The sequence below is a fragment of the Salmo trutta genome, chromosome 24 (genome assembly GCF_901001165.1).
Source record: "Salmo trutta chromosome 24, fSalTru1.1, whole genome shotgun sequence".
In the NCBI taxonomy this organism is placed as follows: Eukaryota; Metazoa; Chordata; class Actinopteri; order Salmoniformes; family Salmonidae; genus Salmo; species Salmo trutta.
Genome location: NC_042980.1, coordinates 32,444,050 through 32,462,322, shown reverse-complemented (window position 1 = coordinate 32,462,322; position 18,273 = coordinate 32,444,050). Strand labels below are relative to the sequence as shown.

Sequence of the window (18,273 nt, the reverse complement as noted above, 5' to 3'; positions counted from 1 at the left end):
TCTCTGTGCTAGAAAAACTTGGATGCACTTCAAAAACGAATGTTAGGCTATATTCTGGCAATTGTGCCATTTTTAAGTACCAGATGTTAAGACTACAACAGTTATAAATAGCCTAATAGCGAGATTTACTTGTTATTTCAATAGGCATAGGCTGTTGACTAAAATCTGAGTTGATAATTGTAATTTAACTTTGCCATGGTTTGCTGAGCTAGATGCAGGTCGCCTATAGCCCCTGATAGGCCAACATCTAATTTCAGTGAAAAGTCCACACTGAATCTGACATTAAATGTGGAGAATGATACATTTGCGATAGAGCTGTGACCATGATCACAATTGATAACATACAATTTAATTAACTAATCTTGGCCATTCGTAATATCACAAGGCTGCAACAACACACTGAAGTTATAGGCTATTTATTAAATATGTTTGCCAGCTCCAGGTACACTACAAAAGTGGCACAAATTGATTTGCAATGACTCCAGTGATATCATTTCAACATAGTTATTGAATCAAATGGTACAGTAGGCTACAATGGCATAGATATTAATAGCCTACTTGATGGCCAACATATGCAAATGTATCATTCTCCACATTTAATGTCCGTTTCATTGTGGACTTTTCCCCATAACAGAAGCTGGAACGCAATGGAGTTCCATAAGTTCCATTTGAAATGTCCACTCGCGCAGCGCTCGAGACCCATGAACTGAGCATGCGTAAAACCCTTCGCTTGATATGCTTTCCCTAAGAAAAGTCCTCATTAGAATGCCGTTTACTTTAGACCACCTCTGAGCCAATTTATCTAAAGGCTCTAGTGCGCCTAATGTCGTTTTCCAGTGTTTTATCGCCGTTGTATCAGTTGAAGCGCGTTAATATGTTTTATGGAAAAAGTGTTGGAAATAGGTGTCTCCATAATGATTAATCTAAATAGCCACCTATGACTGGTAAAAAGTTGTCCCAACGTGCACGCGTGCTGCTCTGTCTCCGCGAAAGGCGCTGCATGGTCATTCCGAAGTCTGTATTGGCCTGTATTCGCTGCTTGGCATTTACAGTGATACTGGCTCTGCAGAAGTCAGGGCATTCATACTTATTCGCCAAGCAGCACAGAGTTGTTGTGAAGGAAGTTGTCAAGGAAGTGAGTTTATGTTTATACAGGACCTCTCGCCCTCACCTATTGTCAACCAATCATGTCAATGTGGAGCTATATGGAGCCCTCTGTTACAACATTTGAGAGGCACATGGCAATGCTGTACGGAGCTCAATTTGGCCTCTGTGTGCCTCAGGAGGCTTCGGAATTGGGTAACACCATCCATATGGCGTCTTCTACCACCTTTTCAGATCAAGCATAAATTGTCTCTTACTCAGCTGCCTGGTGCAGTGCTCTCTCAGAGCCAGTTTATACTTGGACTGTGACGCAATTATGGAGCCTCCAGAGGCACACAGAGGCCAAATTGAGCTCCTTTTGGAATCTCACATTTTGTAACAATGCGGAAGGGATCCATATAGCTCCGCGTTGACATGATTGGTTGATGGTAGGTGAAGGCGGGAGGTCCTGTATAAACACAAATTCACTTCCTTGACATCTTCCTTCACAACAGCTCTGCTGCTCCGCGAAGCCAAGAAGTATGAATGCCCTGACTTCTGCAGAGGCCGTATCACCATAAACGTTGCACGGCCAATGCAGACATCGGATTGACCATGCAGCGCCTTTCAACAAATGCTCTCAACACACACACACCTCCGGCACTCCCCATCACTCACTCACTCAATCGGTCAGTAACAGCCTAATCACTACCTGATAGTCAGCAGCAGGTCACAGTGAAATATATATATATTTTTAAAGAGAAATGCCATGGCGGCCACCGTGCAACATAGAAGTAGCCCGAAAACCTGCGACCAATACATTTTCACCCTCAGCCTTGTTTTCAAAGTAGAAAATTGCAAACATGGCAACCCTGCTACTACGGAAGGGTATTGAATTACAGGTGGCAATCTTGGAAGGGCGGGGACACACTGTAGAGCAGATCTATTGTATGGTGTGTGGTCTAAAATGTGGTCTATTTTAAGGTATTTTTTGCCTATTTAAAGGTTAGGGTTAGGTTTAAAATCTGATTTTAAGAAGATACATTGTAGAAATAGGCAGTGTTAATGACTTTGTGGCTACATTTTGGTGTCACATTGAAACTCACTGAGCTCTTCGGTAAAGCCATTCTACTGCCAATGTTTGTCTATGGAGATTACATGGCTGTGTGCTTGATTTTATACACCTGTCAGCAACGGGTGTGGCTGAAATAGCCAAATCCACTAATTTGATGGGGTGTCCACATACTTTTGTTTACATAGTGTATATCAGGTTGTGTACCAGAGGTAAGACAAAACATGTCTTTTTGCTGTTCTAATTAGGTTGGTAACCAGTTTATAATAGCAATAAGGCACCTTGGTATTTGTGGTATATAGCCAATAGCCTATATATACCACGGCTATGGGCCACATCTCCTCTGGCCTTATTGCTTAATCATAGCAGTCAAAACAAGTTAAATTGACACCCATTGATGAAAAAATGATCTGGCAAGTTTAATAAGGGCAAATATCTTTTCTCTTGCGACATATTCTTAAACTTGCAATAATTATTACTGTGATGGAAAACCGAATTCTGCTTGTTTTAAGCCCTATTCGCGATTAGTATTACCATTCCAAGGGCAGCAGGTAGCCTGTGGACTAGTAACCGAAAGGTTGCAAGATCGAATCCCCGAGTTGACAAGGTAAAAATCTGTCGGTCTGCCCCTGAACAAGGCAGTTAACCCACTGTTCCTTGGCCCATTGAAAATAAGAATTTGTTCTTAACTGATTTGCCTAGTTAAGTAAAGGTAATATATATATTTTTAAAGAATGTCCGTTATTCCAGAGGACGATTCGGACCGGTTTAGTTTTTTCCAAAGTGCCCTGTAATTCTTATTCCTTATTTGGAAACTCCTATCTTGCTGCTATCTTTCTGCAAAAAAAGAGAAATGTCTCGTTTTCAGGCATTTTGGGTGGGTTTTGAGATATAGTTTGTTTAGACATTTGATTTTGACCCTGGCAACCCTGCGTAGTAGGTTACTTTACCTGTGTGCAGGTAGCCAACGTCGCATCGGAATAAGAGCTTGTTTGCTTGCGTAGTTAGGATAAATCTATGTGTTCGGATTTAGACTATATGTAAGGTTGTCGTCCATAATTTAGTTTGTCCTTTGAAACATTCCCGGGCGGGGGTGTTCCAGATGAAATGATAACTGGAACGTGCACTTTCACTTTTATTTACTAGCATACAGAAGTGTACAACTCGAACCGAAGGAAATGGCAGTCAGCTTTTTTGGGAAAGTTATCACACCGTTTTTGGCTTATTTTCTCGGTAAGTAGCCTATACTAAGTCTTTCCCGGTTATTGATTTGTAGGAAAGTAATTTGTCCTTGACATAGTCATTGTGCACTGTATCCCGAGCGGAAGCCTTATTAGCCCTAAGGTCTGTTCAGCCGCCCAGTCTGGTCCAGTCGATAATTAGTCATTCAGTGGTAACTTAACATGTTATAGTGTAACTCAAATCACATTGCTTTGAGTGTACAGAAAAGTCTTTATTTTGTATATTTTTTTATTTGAGATTTATTTAACTCGGCAAGTCAGTTAAGAACAAATTCGTATTTACAATGACGGCCTACCCCGGCCAAACCCGGACGACGCTGGGCCAAAGAAATAGGCAGGGTTAATGACTTTGTGGCTAGCTAGTGACGACCCTATTGTGTTGGTTAAACAGGAAATACAACAACATGATGATCATGATGATGATGCATCATAAAATAAATAACGTAAAACCGAGGTTACAAATATGTTGACATCACATGCATGGTAACAAATGAACACTTCTGTGAAAGCTACAGGTTAATTAATACTGTACACTCTTAGGGAGTGAACGTTATTTATAATAAGGGTTACATGGAGAAAATCGGACCTCTGAAATGAAAATGGATGGCCCTCCCTTCAGCAAAAGATATATATTTTTCTTTAACCTTTATTTAACTGTTAAGAACAAATTCTTATTTACAATGATGGCCTACTCCAGCCAAACCCTAAGAGGATGACGCTGGACCAATTGTGCACCGCCCTATGGGACTCCCAATCACAGCCAGATGTGATACAGCCTGGATTCGAACCATAGGCCTCTGTTTACTATGAAATAGTTTATCATTTATTTTACTAGGCAGGGGTGCTCAACTCTTACTCTACGAGGTCTCTTCTCTTCTACCTGATAATTAATTGCACCCACCTGGTGTTCCAGGTCTAAATTAGTCCCTGATTAGAGGGGAACAATGAAACCAAGCACTGGAACTGGCTTCGAGGTCCAGAGTTGAGTTTGACGGTTAGAGTTTTGATCAACGGTGTGTAGAAATGCACAGTCATCTTGGCACTCCTCAACAAAAAAAAATGCATTTAATAATGTCTACATTATGACATGTTTAATCCATTACAGATACCTGCAAACATTTACATTATATTGTGTGAGCTCAACATTAAAAAAAAACTATGAAAACATCTAATCAAATCAAGATTTATTTTATACAGCAGATTTCAGACATGGAATGCAACTCAATGTATTTCACAGGACAAAACGAATAAAACCAATGAAAATAAAAACGGAAATATTTGCTACACAACAAACATAAGAGGATAAAAAACTAAAGAATAACAATAAAATGAGAACAAGTAAAAAGCACAATAAGGAAAAGCAAAGCTTAAAAGGTGTGTTTTAAGATCTCTTTTAAATATGTCCACAGTTTCGGCCCCCCACAGGTTCTCTGGCAGGCTCTTCCAGAGTCTGGGGGCATAATAACTAAAGGCTGCCTCTCCATGACTCTTGGTCCAAGGTTTTGGGATAGGTTAAAGGGATAGTTTAATCGCACCAAATGTTGTCACCTTCTCACCAAGCTGCTTGGCGATGGTCTTGTAGCCCATTCCAGCCTTGTGTAGGTCTACAATCTTGTCCGTGACATCCTTGGAGAGCTCTTTGGTCTTGGCCATGGTGGAGAGTTTGGAATCTGATTGATTGATTGCTTCTGTGGACAGGTGTCTTTTATACAGGTAACAAGCTGAGATTAGGAGCACTCCCTTTAAGAGTGTGCTCCTAATCTCAGCTCGTTACCTGTATAAAAGACACCTGGGAGCCAGACATCTTTCTGATTGAGAGGGGGTCAAATACTTATTTCCCCTTATTAAAATGCAAATCATTTTATAACATTTTTGACATGCGTTTTTCTGGATTTTTTTGTTGTTATTCTGTCTCTCACTGTTCAAATAAACCTACTATTAAAATTAGACTGATAATTTCTTTGTAAGTGGGCGAACGTACAAAATCAGCAGGGGATCAAATACTTTTTTCCCCCACTGAAGCATCAGCAATCCAGGGTTTATTTACGATTGCCAAGTATCTCAACTCCATGGTGATTTCAACCACGGAGTTGAGCGCAGACTTTTGTTTTTTTAAATGAACCTCAGACTCCTTCAAGTCGCTATGAAGTCAGTACTTTACAAAATTACATTCTTAAACTCTTACCGTGTACCAATGTTTGTCCTCTGTATTGGCATGCCTTACTTTCTTAGCTGAAATCTGTACTTTTTAATAAAACTTAAATCAATACAACCACGGACTGTTTCCTCGTTGCTGTTGCTCTTAAGATGGCAACTCAGCTCGAATGTGCATGTGCCAATTGAATCTCAACAAGGAAAAAGTTGTGGTTGTATCTGATGAACGTTTTATTAAAAAGTATGGATTTCAGCAAACAAAGGCACGCAACAACAGAGGACAAACATAGGTACACAGTAAGTTACATTTTTTAAGTATAGATTGCATAGTGACTTAAAGGAGTCAGAGGTTAATTTCAAAAACTACTTTGCTTGCAACTCCGTGGATTCAATTATCATGGAGTTGAAGTACCCGGCTGGAGTTTCGATAGAGTTGACGATATGTCTCACGATGCATGGCAAAGTTAATGATATATCAAGGTACAAGGTCTACAATCTTGGCTCTGGCCAATCATTGATTTGACAGCAGAGGAGAGCAGTATAGTGGGAGATTACTAACAAGGTTGAATAGGTGGGATGTCTGAATGACACTGCTGATACCTGATCTGTCCTTAGTGGTCTCAAAGAAGACCACTAGCCTACATTACATTATAGTCACAGAAGTTAGGGGGTTTCCAATGTGTTTTCACCTGATCCTCCTGTTTCTGTGCTCAGTGGAGGTGACAGGTGAACAGCAGTATGGTGGCCTGGGAGGCAAGATCACCCTGACCCCAAAGGTCTCAGGACAGCCTGAGGACATCCTGTGGAAACACACAGGGAACAAGGTGGTGGAGTTTGATGGGAGTCAGAATGTTGAGTATGGCAGGTATAAAGGCAGGACCATCCTGGACTGGAGCTCTGGAGCGCTAACTATCAAAGGTCTCGCTGATGCAGACAGTGGGCCCTATGAGTTAGAGGCTGTTGTCAAGGGCAAGCTGCAGTACTCTCAACATGAGGTGGACGTTATTGGTAAGTGTGTAATGTTGCTGTTTAAAGGCCTGCATGTCAGGTTTGTGTGTATACAGTATGTTTATTTACAGTATCAGTAAGGGCGTTTAAAAAAATAATCATTAAGCCCAGACAACGGCTGATTAAGTGATGCCAGTATAGTTTAAAAAATGTAATTGTATACCTTGGTTACTGTATCTAATGAGTCAGGACACATATTCTCACCTAGCTCTTGAAATCTCCTTCCAGTGTGATATTGAAACTCCCCCTTATCATCATTACATCTTTATTACAAATGTTCAAAGTTGCTGGACAGGTTTTCACCCACACCAAGACACACCTCTCCTCAGATCAGTTGAGCTGAAAACGGCTTTTCACTTTGCTGTGTGTGTGTGTGTGTCTGTACTCGTGTGTGCACATGTGTGTAGATGATGTGGCACAGCCCAGCGTAACCTGTGTGGTCGACAACACAACCCCAGAGAACATGGACAGAACCCTGCTGTGCTCAGCTGACCTCCAGCCCCTGACCCAGTTCATCTGGAGGAGTCCTGGAGGGTCAGAGAGTCCTGGACCTGAACTGTTCATACCTGTGGGGGAGAACCAGGAGTCTGTCTACACATGTGTGGTGAAAAACCCTGTTAGTGAGAAAACTGCAGAGTTCACCCTGAAGGACTGCTACACTAGTAAGATAACACTTCTAAACTGTAGTTACAGTAATACACTCTCACTTTCATTCTCTGTCGTGTTCACAATTTGGATGTATTATTTTATGCTGCCAACACATTTTCATGACATGTAGATTCTGTACATTTATTGATAGTGAGAACATGGTTCAGAAAGACATAGAATGAGATTGTTGTGAATACAATGTTATATCGAGCATGCTAAGCATCTTTTTTGCAGATCCCAGATATTCATACGTTACAGTCACTGACATTACTATATAGTTCATAGTGTTATGACTGCTTAATTCATGTCTTATTAAGTGTGGAAATGCTGGTGATCCAAGTTGTTTTAATGGTGTTTCTGTGCAGAGGAAGGCTCAACCAGTGTCCTGGCTGTGGTCCTGTCCATCCTCCTTCTCCTCGTCTTAGTTGCTGTTCTGGCATTTCTCTGGTGGCACTGCAGGAAATGTACGACCATCCTTAGCCTTCCCTGTAGCTCAGTTGGTAGAGCATGGTGTTTGCAACACCAGGGTTGTGGGTTCGATTCCCACGGGGGGCCAGCACAGAAAAAAAATTTTTTTTATGAAATGTATGCATTCACTACTGTAAGTCGCTCTGGATAAGAGCGTCTGCTAAATGACGTAAATATGTAAAAAAATAAATATCCTATGTCCTATGACAAAATCAGACCAAAAGGCCAACGGTTAGTTCCAGACTCCAGAAATATATGGGGGATAGTTCAGTATTATTGGGAGAAAAAGCCCCTCATTATAATGATCTGGCTAGACCAGAGTCAATCCATTTCCTCCCCACTCCCCTGGCGTGTGCTGAGCTTTCAGATGATCACTGTCCCAGTGACGCCAGCTGACTTGTTACAAGGTCGTTGACCTTGGATCTGAGATTAGAGTTGAAAAGGGCAGAGAAAAGAGTACAACCAGCAAACAAAGCAAAGTAAATACATAGTATTTCTGGTTAGACATATACATGTTACAGGATGTTCACTCACATCACGTCCCTATGTTTAATTCTGTCCTTTATCTCTCTTGTCCTTTCCACACTGTGGTGGATGACCAGCGGCTGAAGCTGCACTGAGAACATCTGAAGAGGAGGGGCTGATGGACGGTACAGTACAAGGTTGTTTAGCTGTAAAAACTCTATTTTGAACATGAGTTCTATTGCTATAGACTTAGTTTGGCATCACATATATTTTAAGACAAAATAAAACCTTACCACTTTACTGTTTCTGAATAAAACTATTTTGTTTATGTTTTAATTGAATAGGAAACAAAGATCCTGAGGATGACCATTCTGAGAACACTGGAAATATGTATTCTACACAAAAAGGTTCTCCTTATATAATGTTTATTGCCTTGGGCATAATAAACTTTGAATACATATGATATTAATGGGGATGAATGTTTTTGTGTGTATACAGGAATGGTGAAAAAGCAGGTAGAGCTGTTAAACATGCAGGATACAGATGCAAACAGGAAACAGCACACTACACCAGCTGGAAGAATTTTCTCTCCAACAAAAAGTGGGGGTCACAGGCCTCTGTACAGACAGAATGACAGTCTCTCAGACCAACAGACAGGTGATTTTATGTCCCATGGCAGATAGGTTAAACATAATACTCAATATTGAGACTGACAATGACATAATAAGTCATGTTATCATTAAGACAAATGTGTCTATATAATAGTGTTTGTGTAGTCTTGTATCAACCCATCATCTCATTCTGTGTTTCAGTCACAGACACAGAGCCTGTACAGGACAAGCCCAACCCGGCCCAACCAAAATTAGTTACACCAGAATCCAAAGAAGCCCAGCTAGGCACGGACACACCAGAACCCAACCAGGAAACCGCTCCAGAGAGAGAGATGGACTCAGCAGGCACAACAGAGACAGGCCAAACAGACTCAGTAGCCACGGCGGGATCTGTGATGGACAACCAGACAGAAGATGGAGAGGAGGAGAAGAAGGACAACCAGACTAGAGATGGAGAGGAGAAGGAGAAGAAGGACAACCAGACAGGAGATGGAGAGGAGGAGGACAACCAGACAGGACATGGAGAGGAGGAGGACAACCAGACAGGACATGGAGAGGAGGACAACCAGACAGGACATGGAGAGGAGGAGGACAACCAGACAGGACATGGAGAGGAGGAGGACAACCAGACAGGACATGGAGAGGAGGAGGACAACCAGACAGGACATAGAGAGGAGGAGGACAACCAGACAGGACATGGAGAGGAGGAGGACAACCAGACAGGACATGGAGAGGAGGAGGACAACCAGACAGGACATGGAGAGAAGAAGGACAACCAGACAGGACATGGAGAGGAGAAGAAAGACCACCAGACTAGAGATGGAGAGGAGAAGGAGAAGAAGGACAACCAGACTAGAGATGGAGAGGAGAAGGAGAAGGACAACCAGACAGGAGATGGAGAGGAGGAGAAGAAGGACAACCAGACAGGAGATGGAGAGAATGAGAAGAAGGACAACCAGACAGGAGATGGAGAGAATGAGAAGAAGGACAACCAGACAGGAGATGGAGAGGAGGAGAAGAAGGACAACCAGTCAAGAGATGGAGAGAATGAGAAGTTGGACAACCAGACAGGAGATGGAGAGGAGGAGAAGAGGTACAACCAGTCAGGAGATGGAGAGGAGGAGAAGAAGGACAACCAGACAGGAGATGGAGAGAAGGAGAAGAAGGACAACCAGACAGGAGATGGAGAGGAGGAGAAGAAGGACAACCAGTCAGGAGATGGAGAGAATGAGAAGAAGGACAACCAGACAGGAGATGGAGAGAAGAAAGTCAACCAGACAGGAGATGGAGATGGAGAAGATAAAACGAAGGAGAAAGGACCGTACACAGCAGACCACAAGAGACAAGAACCAGACAGATCAACAACAGAGCCAGCTGGAGACCAATAAGACTTGGGCACAACAGAGACAGCTCCCAGCAAATCATACCCAATAACAACAGAGACAGCTCGAGACCAAACAGACTCAGGAGCCACGGCGGGATCTGTGATGGACCTCCAGACAGAAGATGAAGATAAAGGTGGGAAAAGATGAAGAGAAGGGAAAGAACCTCAGACAGAAGCAAGGTGGAGAAGATACGGATCTGGATAGAGATAGAACGGAGGAGAGGGGGAGTGATGCAAAGCCAGAGATAAAGAACAAAGGAGAAAGGACAGTACACAGCAGACCACAAAGACAAGAACCAGACAAATCAAAACACACGAGGACAGGACATCCAGCTAGGGGAGAAGACAGAATAATGAAGAGGAAGAATAAGGGAAAGGGAACAGAGGAAGGAATAAAGAGACACGGAGGAGAAAGACGAGAGGAGAAAAGAGAACAGAGATGGGAAAATGGACCACAATAGAGGTATGGTTACAAACACAGAGGATGAGGGGGGAAATGAAGGAGAGATGGAGGTGGAAGGGGAAGAGCAGACGGAGAGAAAGGAGATAATACCAACCAAACATCTACCCAGAGTGATGAGGAGATGGATGAGACACCCACCCCAGGCCCCAATGAGTAGCACATTACCCAGACTACACTACAGGGGCAGTCCAGGGACACACAATAATCCCTAATGGAAAAAGGTTTGCATAACAGGTCTCTACCTTATTTTCTACTGAAGTTAGAAGTGCTGTTTTCATACTGTTAGAAGAAAGACTGTAGTGAAGAAAATGCTGGATGCTACATATTTATTGATTGACTTTCACAGTGAAAAGAAAAGTGAATGAAGTGCTCAGTGTAATATAAGCATTGGCATTTCTTGATTGTGGTTTCATAGTTTGAATACAGCATTTTCCTCTAAAGTTACGTTTCAGTTCTTCATACCTGTGGTAGCTAACATAATACATAACATACTACAAGTTAATACACTATTTGTTTTTTTAGCTACATTTAAAGATATGTTTTAATGAACCTTAACATACTGTTATTGCTAAAGCACTTACTTAGGCTACTGATATGCCATCTTGATGGGTTGTCAGAGGTCCTCAGTGATCAGTGTAAATAAATAAATGTTAACAGAATGATGTGAATAAATGACTGTAACCAGACCAGAACAAGCAGCTGTCACTCTGCAGGTTGATGTTTGTCCTGGGTCTTGTCCTGGGTCTTGTCCTGGAGGCAGAACTGAGGGCTTTCTGCTAAATGGGCCAGATGCAGTCACAATTGGCTATATTGTAAAAACAAGCGGGTGTCTCCACATTATGTGGTACTAAACAGCCCCCCCAGAGTAATGAAGATGGGGCAGAACTGGGAAGTTGATATCAAGTGAACCTTTACATGCCCTTTTCTTCATAATATCATGTCATTACAAGTCATATTATGTGAAACACAAGAGGAATCTGAATTTGACTGGAATTCCTACACAGCTAAACAATTGAGGCTTATTGGATACTGTATATATACTGTATATACTATATATATATATATATATATATATATATATATACTGTATAAAACAAAAACTGTTATGGGCATGTTCACCATTGTCAATATTGCATGACCAAATCAACTCAATGACTAATAACACTGAAGATAACCTTTGGTTATGAAGATATTTCGCAGCAGCAGGTATGTAATGAAGTGAGATAGGGAGACAGGCAAATGCTAGAAACAGTGGGAAGGTTGGAAGTAGGGTTTGATCCCTGTTGTCAGGTGGAAAGTTGTTTGCAACACGTGCTGGGAGCGTTACCAGTACACCAAAGCTCTGCACTGGAAATATTAATGGTTGATTGCAGTGGATAACCAAATCATAGATTGCAGACTCTCTCTTTAAAATAGGGCTAGAAGAATGTCCTGCTTCCTCTCCAGGAGGGTGGCCACCCCTGATCTATGTTTCCCAAGTTCTGTGTGTTTGAACATTTTATAAATATCTATGTTCAGGGCCTGCCGAGTGGCGCGGCGGTCTAAGGCACTGCATCGCAGTGTTGAGGCGTCACTACAGGCTGGGGTTTGATCCCAGGCTGTGTCACAGCCGGCTGTGAACGGGAGTCCTATAAGGCGGCGCACAATTGCCCTAGCGTCGCCCGGGTTTGTCCAGGGGGCTTTCCTTGGCTCTATTGATTCCTTGTTTGCGAGCCGGGTGCCTGCAAGCTGAACAGTGTTTCCTCCGACACATTGGTGCAGCGGGCTTCTGGGTTAAGCAAGCAGGTGTTAAGCAGCGTGGCTTGGCGGGTCATGTTTCAGAGGACGTGTCCTTCGGCTCTCCCGGGCCCATTGGGGAGTTGCAGAGATGAGACAATTGGATATCACAACATTTTGGGAAAAAATTTGCCTAAAATTACCCAAAAATTGTTTTGTATGTATATACACTGCTCAAAAAATAAAAGGAACACTTAAACAACACAATGTAACTCCAAGTCAATCACACTTCTGTGAAATCAAACTGTCCACTTAGGAAGCAACACTGATTGACAATACATTTCACATGCTGTTGTTGAAATGGAATAGACAACAGATGGAAATTATAGGCAATTAGAAAGACACCCCCGATAAAGGAGTGGTTCTACAGGTGGGGACCACAGACCACTTCTCAGTTCCTATGCTTCCTGGCTGATGTTTTGGTCACTTTTGAATGCTGGCGGTGCTTTCACTCTAGTGGTAGAATGAGACGGAGTCAACAACCCACACAAGTGGCTCAGGTAGTGCAGCTCATCCAGGATGGCACATCAATGCGAGCTGTGGCAAGAAAGTTTGCTGTGTCTGTCAGCGTAGTGTCCAGAGCATGGAGGCGCTACCAGGAGACAGGCCAGTACATCAGGAGACGTGGAGGAGGCCGTAGGAGGGCAACAACCCAGCAGCAGGACCGCTACCTCCGCCTTTGTGCAAGGAGGAGCAGGAGGAGCACTGCCAGAGCCCTGCAAAATGACCTCCAGCAGGCCACAAATGTGCATGTGTCTGCTCAAACGGTCAGAAACAGACTCCATGAGGGTGGTATGAGGGCCCGACGTCCACAGGTGGGGGTTGTGCTTACAGCCCAACACCGTGCAGGACGTTTGGCATTTGCCAGAGAACACCAAGATTGGCGCCCTGTGCTCTTCACAGATGAAAGTAGGTTCACACTGTGCACGTGACAGACGTGATAGAGTCTGGAGACGCCGTGGAGAACGTTCTGCTGCCTGCAACATCCTCCAGCATGACCAGTTTGGCGGTGGGTCAGTCATGGTGTGGGGTGGCATTTCTTTGGGGGGCCGCACAGCCCTCCATGTGCTCGCCAGAGGTAGCCTGACTGCCATTAGGTACCGAGATGAGATCCTCAGACCCCTTGTCAGACCATATGCTGGTGCGATTGGCCCTGGGTTCCTCCTAATGCAAGACAATGCTAGACCTCATGTGGCTGGAGTGTGTCAGCAGTTCCTGCAAGAGGAAGGCATTGATGCTATGGACTGGCCCGCCCGTTCCCCAGACCTGAATCCAATTGAGCACATCTGGGACATCATGTCTCGCTCCATCCACCAACGCCACGTTGCACCACAGACTGTCCAGGAGTTGGCGGATGCTTTAGTCCAGGTCTGGAAGGAGATCCCTCAGGAGACCATCCGCCACCTCATCAGGAGCATGCCCAGGCATTGTAGGGAGGTCATACAGGCACGTGGAGGCCACACACACTACTGAGCCACATTTTGACTTGTTTTAAGGACATTACATCAAAGTTGGATCAGCCTGTAGTGTGGTTTTCCACTTTAATTTTGAGTGCGACTCCAAATCCAGACCTCCATGGGTTGATAAATTGGATTTCCATTGATTATTTTTGTGTGATTTTGTTGTCAGCACATTCAACTATGTAAAGAAAAAAGTATTTAATAAGATTATTTCTTTCATTCAGATCTAGGATGTGTTGTTTAAGTGTTCCCTTTATTTTTTTGAGCAGTATATATATATATATATATATATATTATATCAATGTTCAGGTGGTTTATGCCTACTAGTTGAAGATCCTTGCCATCATCTCTACAGAGATAAAATATGATTTGTTTATGAGTTGCCTAGCGTGTGCACAATACTAATATATCAACAACATTTGATTCCAATGCTTATTTGTATGACTTATTCAAAACTGTCCATGAATGTTTGCAAAAATTACTTAGCCTCATATAACTCATTTTCAAAGACACAAGTTGGCATATGAGACTTCAAATATGTGATTACACTGGAAAAACTGTGAGGAAGTAGAATATTAAAATAAGTGTGGAATAACAAGCACAGTAATTACCCTATACTTTAGCCAATTGTTAAGAATGAGAATTGTTCCACTGATCAGTTTAAATTAAGTAAATAGATAATAAAATCTCCTGAAGAGAAGATTACATAAATCTGCCACAACACACTAATCAAATGCATCAGCATTATTGGACTCACCTGGACTCACTTATCTCCTGTTAATTTCCTCCCCTATAATTGTCTGTTCCCTAGCTCTATTCCTTGCTGCTTCGTTGTATTGTTTTTGTCTCTTGGATTTGTTTTTGACGCTGTTCCTGTCTCGTCTATGTCAGTCATTTACTAAATGTTTAATCCCCGTACCTGCTTCGTCCCTCCAGCGTCATTCCGCATGACATACACATGTGTGGTGAAAATCCTGTATGACTGCTGCACTGCTGCAGGTAAGACAGCACTGCTATACAGTAGTTACAATATCAGTAGTGGATAAAGTACCCAATTGTCATGCATAAAGATACATGAATAGAAAATGACTCAAGTAAAAGTGGAAGTCACCCAGTACAATACTACCTGTGTAAAATTATAAAAGTATTTGGTTTTAAATATACTTAAGTATCATAAGTAAATGTAATTGCTCAAGTATACTTAAGTATCAAAAGTATAAATCTTTTAAAATTCCTTATATTAAGCTCATTTTCTTGAGTGAAGAAGTAAAACATAAAATACACAAAAAACCTAAGCAGTATTTTTACACCACTGTACACAACAATATTCTCACTTTAGTCATTTAGCAGACACTCTTATCCAGAGCGACTTAGAGTAGTGAGTGAATACATTTTCATATTGGTCCCCCGTGGTAATCAAACCCACAACCCTTGGCGTTGCAAGTGCCAAGATCTACCAAGAGAGCCACACAGGACATTCAGTTTCCCTCATTGTTTTGTCGCAATAGTTTCATAACCAAGTCTTTATAACAATTCAATAATGATTAGACGAGAATCGGGAATCAGTTCAATAATTTATCTAAAACGAGCACATCTCAACATCACGTTACCCATGATGCTCTGTGCAAGTAGCAGGTACAAAAGTTACAACCTTAATATATAACATCTCCTCCCCTCTTATTTAAATTGTCCCCATTATGTAGGAGTTACATCTTTTTCACAGCTTGTTCATTTTCAGCAACACACATATGAAATACACTTTTTTGGTATCGGTTTAGTCAGTGTCTTAAGAACGTGACTGAGCCCCTCGGTGACGACTACTGGGTTAGGGTGTCAACCAGTAACAGTTCTGGACAACCCACGACTGGTGGCTCTGTCGGTGTTGCTTTACTCAACAGTAACCGATCTGTGTGCCTTTTCCAGATGACATCCTCTGCAGTCTGGACAGTGTAGGACACAGGACCAGTCAGCAATGAATGCAGCAGAAACCCACTTTGGTCCTTTGAGGTAGTTCCTAGTTATGACCGTTTCTCCAGGTTTGAAAGCTCTGTCCTTTGCCTCTCCTGTTGACATTGCACAGACTCCTTAGCATTCAGAGGTTTTCGTAGGTGCGTAGCTCTCTTCATGATTAGCAAAGGCAGGTGACGCTTTGGTGGTTGCATGTGGCGTGTTCCTTTAGGATCAACCCACTATCACAAGTGATCCTGAAATAGAAACAATTGACTTATGTGAATATCGTGACAGACACACAAGAAGGGAAACATTTTCGATTCCACCACACAATTTTGTATACAGTGCATTTCAAACACAGATGAAGGCAGTAGGTTACTTAAGACAGAAACGATTGGAGGGAGGTTGGTCGCGGAGGATAGGTGGTCGTATAACACAAATTTCTAGCAACCCAAATGTTGCGTGTTCGAATCACATGATGGACAACTGTAGCAAGTTTGCAACTACTTAGCTAGCATGTTAGCTATTCCTACAAGCTTCATTCCGTTGATCTACGAGTGGGAATTTTGGAGTCACGGACACCTTTTGGTAACATGATAGCCTCGCCGGTCCCACTCCCATTCACAAGGGGGCAATAGGGAAAAAAGGTTTTATGTCTTTTCATTTTGTGAAAGCAAGGAAGAGTCACCTTCCCTTGATGGTAGTAGCTAGCTGGCATTCTGGCTAGCTGGTTTAGTCTGGCTAAAAATATAGTAAGCTAACCTTTTTAGCTCCCCACATCTCTATGTAAAATAATCAGATTGTCACGTCCTGACCATAGTAAGATGTTATTTTCTATGGTAGAATGTGACAGGGGGTGTTTTTCTATGTTTTGTATTTCTATGTTCAGGTTCTAGTTTTTGTATTTCTATGTTGGGTTTGTTTGGGATGATCTCCAATTAGAGGCAGCTGGTCCTCGTTGTCTCTAATTGGAGATCATACTTAAGTAGGGGTATTTTACACCTGGGTTGTGGGAACTTGTTTTTGTATTGCTCAGTGAAGCCTGCAGAACGTGACGTTCGTGTTTCTTTATTGTTTTTGTATAGTGTTCTGAGTATTATAATAAATATTTATCATGAGCACTCAACACGCTGCAACTTGGTCTACGCCTTACGACGAGCAACACAGAAGATCCCACCACAAAAGGACCAAGCAGCGTGGTCAGGACAACTGGACATGGGAGGAGATTCTGGACGGGAAAGGACCCTGGAGTCAGGCTGGGGAGTATCGCCGCCCGAGGGAAGAGATTGAGGCAGCAAGAGCAGAGCGGCGCTATTACGAGGCACTATACCAACCACGAGGCAAGTGGTTGGGGGGGGCACACGGGGAGATTGGCAGTCAGGTTGGAGACCTGAGCCAACTCCCCGTGCTTACCGTGGGGAGCGAGTGACCGAGCAAGCACTGTGTTATGCGGGGATGCACACTGTCGCCAGTGCGCAGCTACAGCCCGGTGCGCTCGGTGCAAGCTTCCCGCAGTTGCCGTGCTAGAGTTGGCATTCAGCCAGGAAGGATTGTGCCGGCTCAGCGTTCCTGGTCTCCGGTGCGTCTCTTAGGCCCAGGTTATCCTGCGCCAGCTCTACGCACGGTACCCCCAGTTCGCCAGCACAAACCTGTGCGACCTGTTCCAACGCCCAGTGCTTGTCGGGCTACAGGGGGTATCCAGCCAGGACGGGTTGTGCCAGTCAAAAGCTCCAGACTTCCAGTGCGCCTCCACGGCCCAGTATATCCTGCGCCAGTTCTACGCACTGTCGCCAGTGTGCCTGCACAGCCCAGTTCGTCCTGTGCCAGCCACCCGCCCTTGCCGGACTAAAGGAAGTATACAGCCAGGACGGGTTGTGCCAGTCATAAGCTCCAGACCATCAGTGCGCCTCCAAGGCCCAGTATACCCTGTGCCTGCTCTGTGCACCCGGCCTCCAGCGACGTTCCCTAGTCCAGAACTCTCAGCGACGTTCCCAAGTCCGGAGCCTCCAGTGACGTTCCCTAGTCTGGTGAGACCTATTCCGGCTCCACGTACGAAGCCTCCAGTGATGATCCATGGCCCAGAGCCTCCAGTGGTGATCCATGGCACAAAGCCTCCAGTGGTGATCCTTGCCGTGGAGCCTGCAGTGATGATCCATGGCATGGAGCCTGTAGAGACGGCCTGCAGTCCGGAACCTCCTGAGACGGCGATCCGCAGTCCGAAACCTACGACGATCCACGGTCCGGTGGTACAGAAGCAGAGGGATCAGCGGGCGGAGGGGGGTTACGCACCGGAGCCGCCTCCTCTGTGGGAAGATCCGCGGGATGAGAAGGTTATGGGTACTGCACCAGAGCCGCCATAGACAATAGTTACCCACCCTGCCCTCTTTTTTAATTTATTTTTTATTTTGGGGGGGGGGGGTTTGTTTTGTTTAGGTGTGGTCGGAGTCCGCACCTTTGGGGGGGGGGGGGGTCAGGGAGTGATGGGGTGTT

General features: G+C 43.7%; 1 protein-coding gene across 1 annotated transcript in view; it reads left to right on the top strand.

The window, feature by feature from the left end:
* The first annotated feature begins 3,067 nt into the window (after positions 1-3,067).
* Positions 3,068-18,273, top strand: part of LOC115160532 (histone-lysine N-methyltransferase SETD1B) — a 32,540-nt gene continuing 17,334 nt past the window's right edge. Inside the window, exons 1-9 of the mRNA XM_029710698.1 lie at positions 3,068-3,388; positions 6,265-6,558; positions 6,966-7,220; positions 7,572-7,678; positions 7,866-7,905; positions 8,277-8,336; positions 8,484-8,546; positions 8,638-8,796; positions 8,952-9,667. Coding sequence (XP_029566558.1) covers positions 3,334-3,388; positions 6,265-6,558; positions 6,966-7,220; positions 7,572-7,678; positions 7,866-7,905; positions 8,277-8,336; positions 8,484-8,546; positions 8,638-8,796; positions 8,952-9,667 — 1,749 coding nt within the window. The 5' untranslated portion in view covers positions 3,068-3,333. The remainder of the gene's footprint in view (positions 3,389-6,264; positions 6,559-6,965; positions 7,221-7,571; positions 7,679-7,865; positions 7,906-8,276; positions 8,337-8,483; positions 8,547-8,637; positions 8,797-8,951; positions 9,668-18,273) is intronic.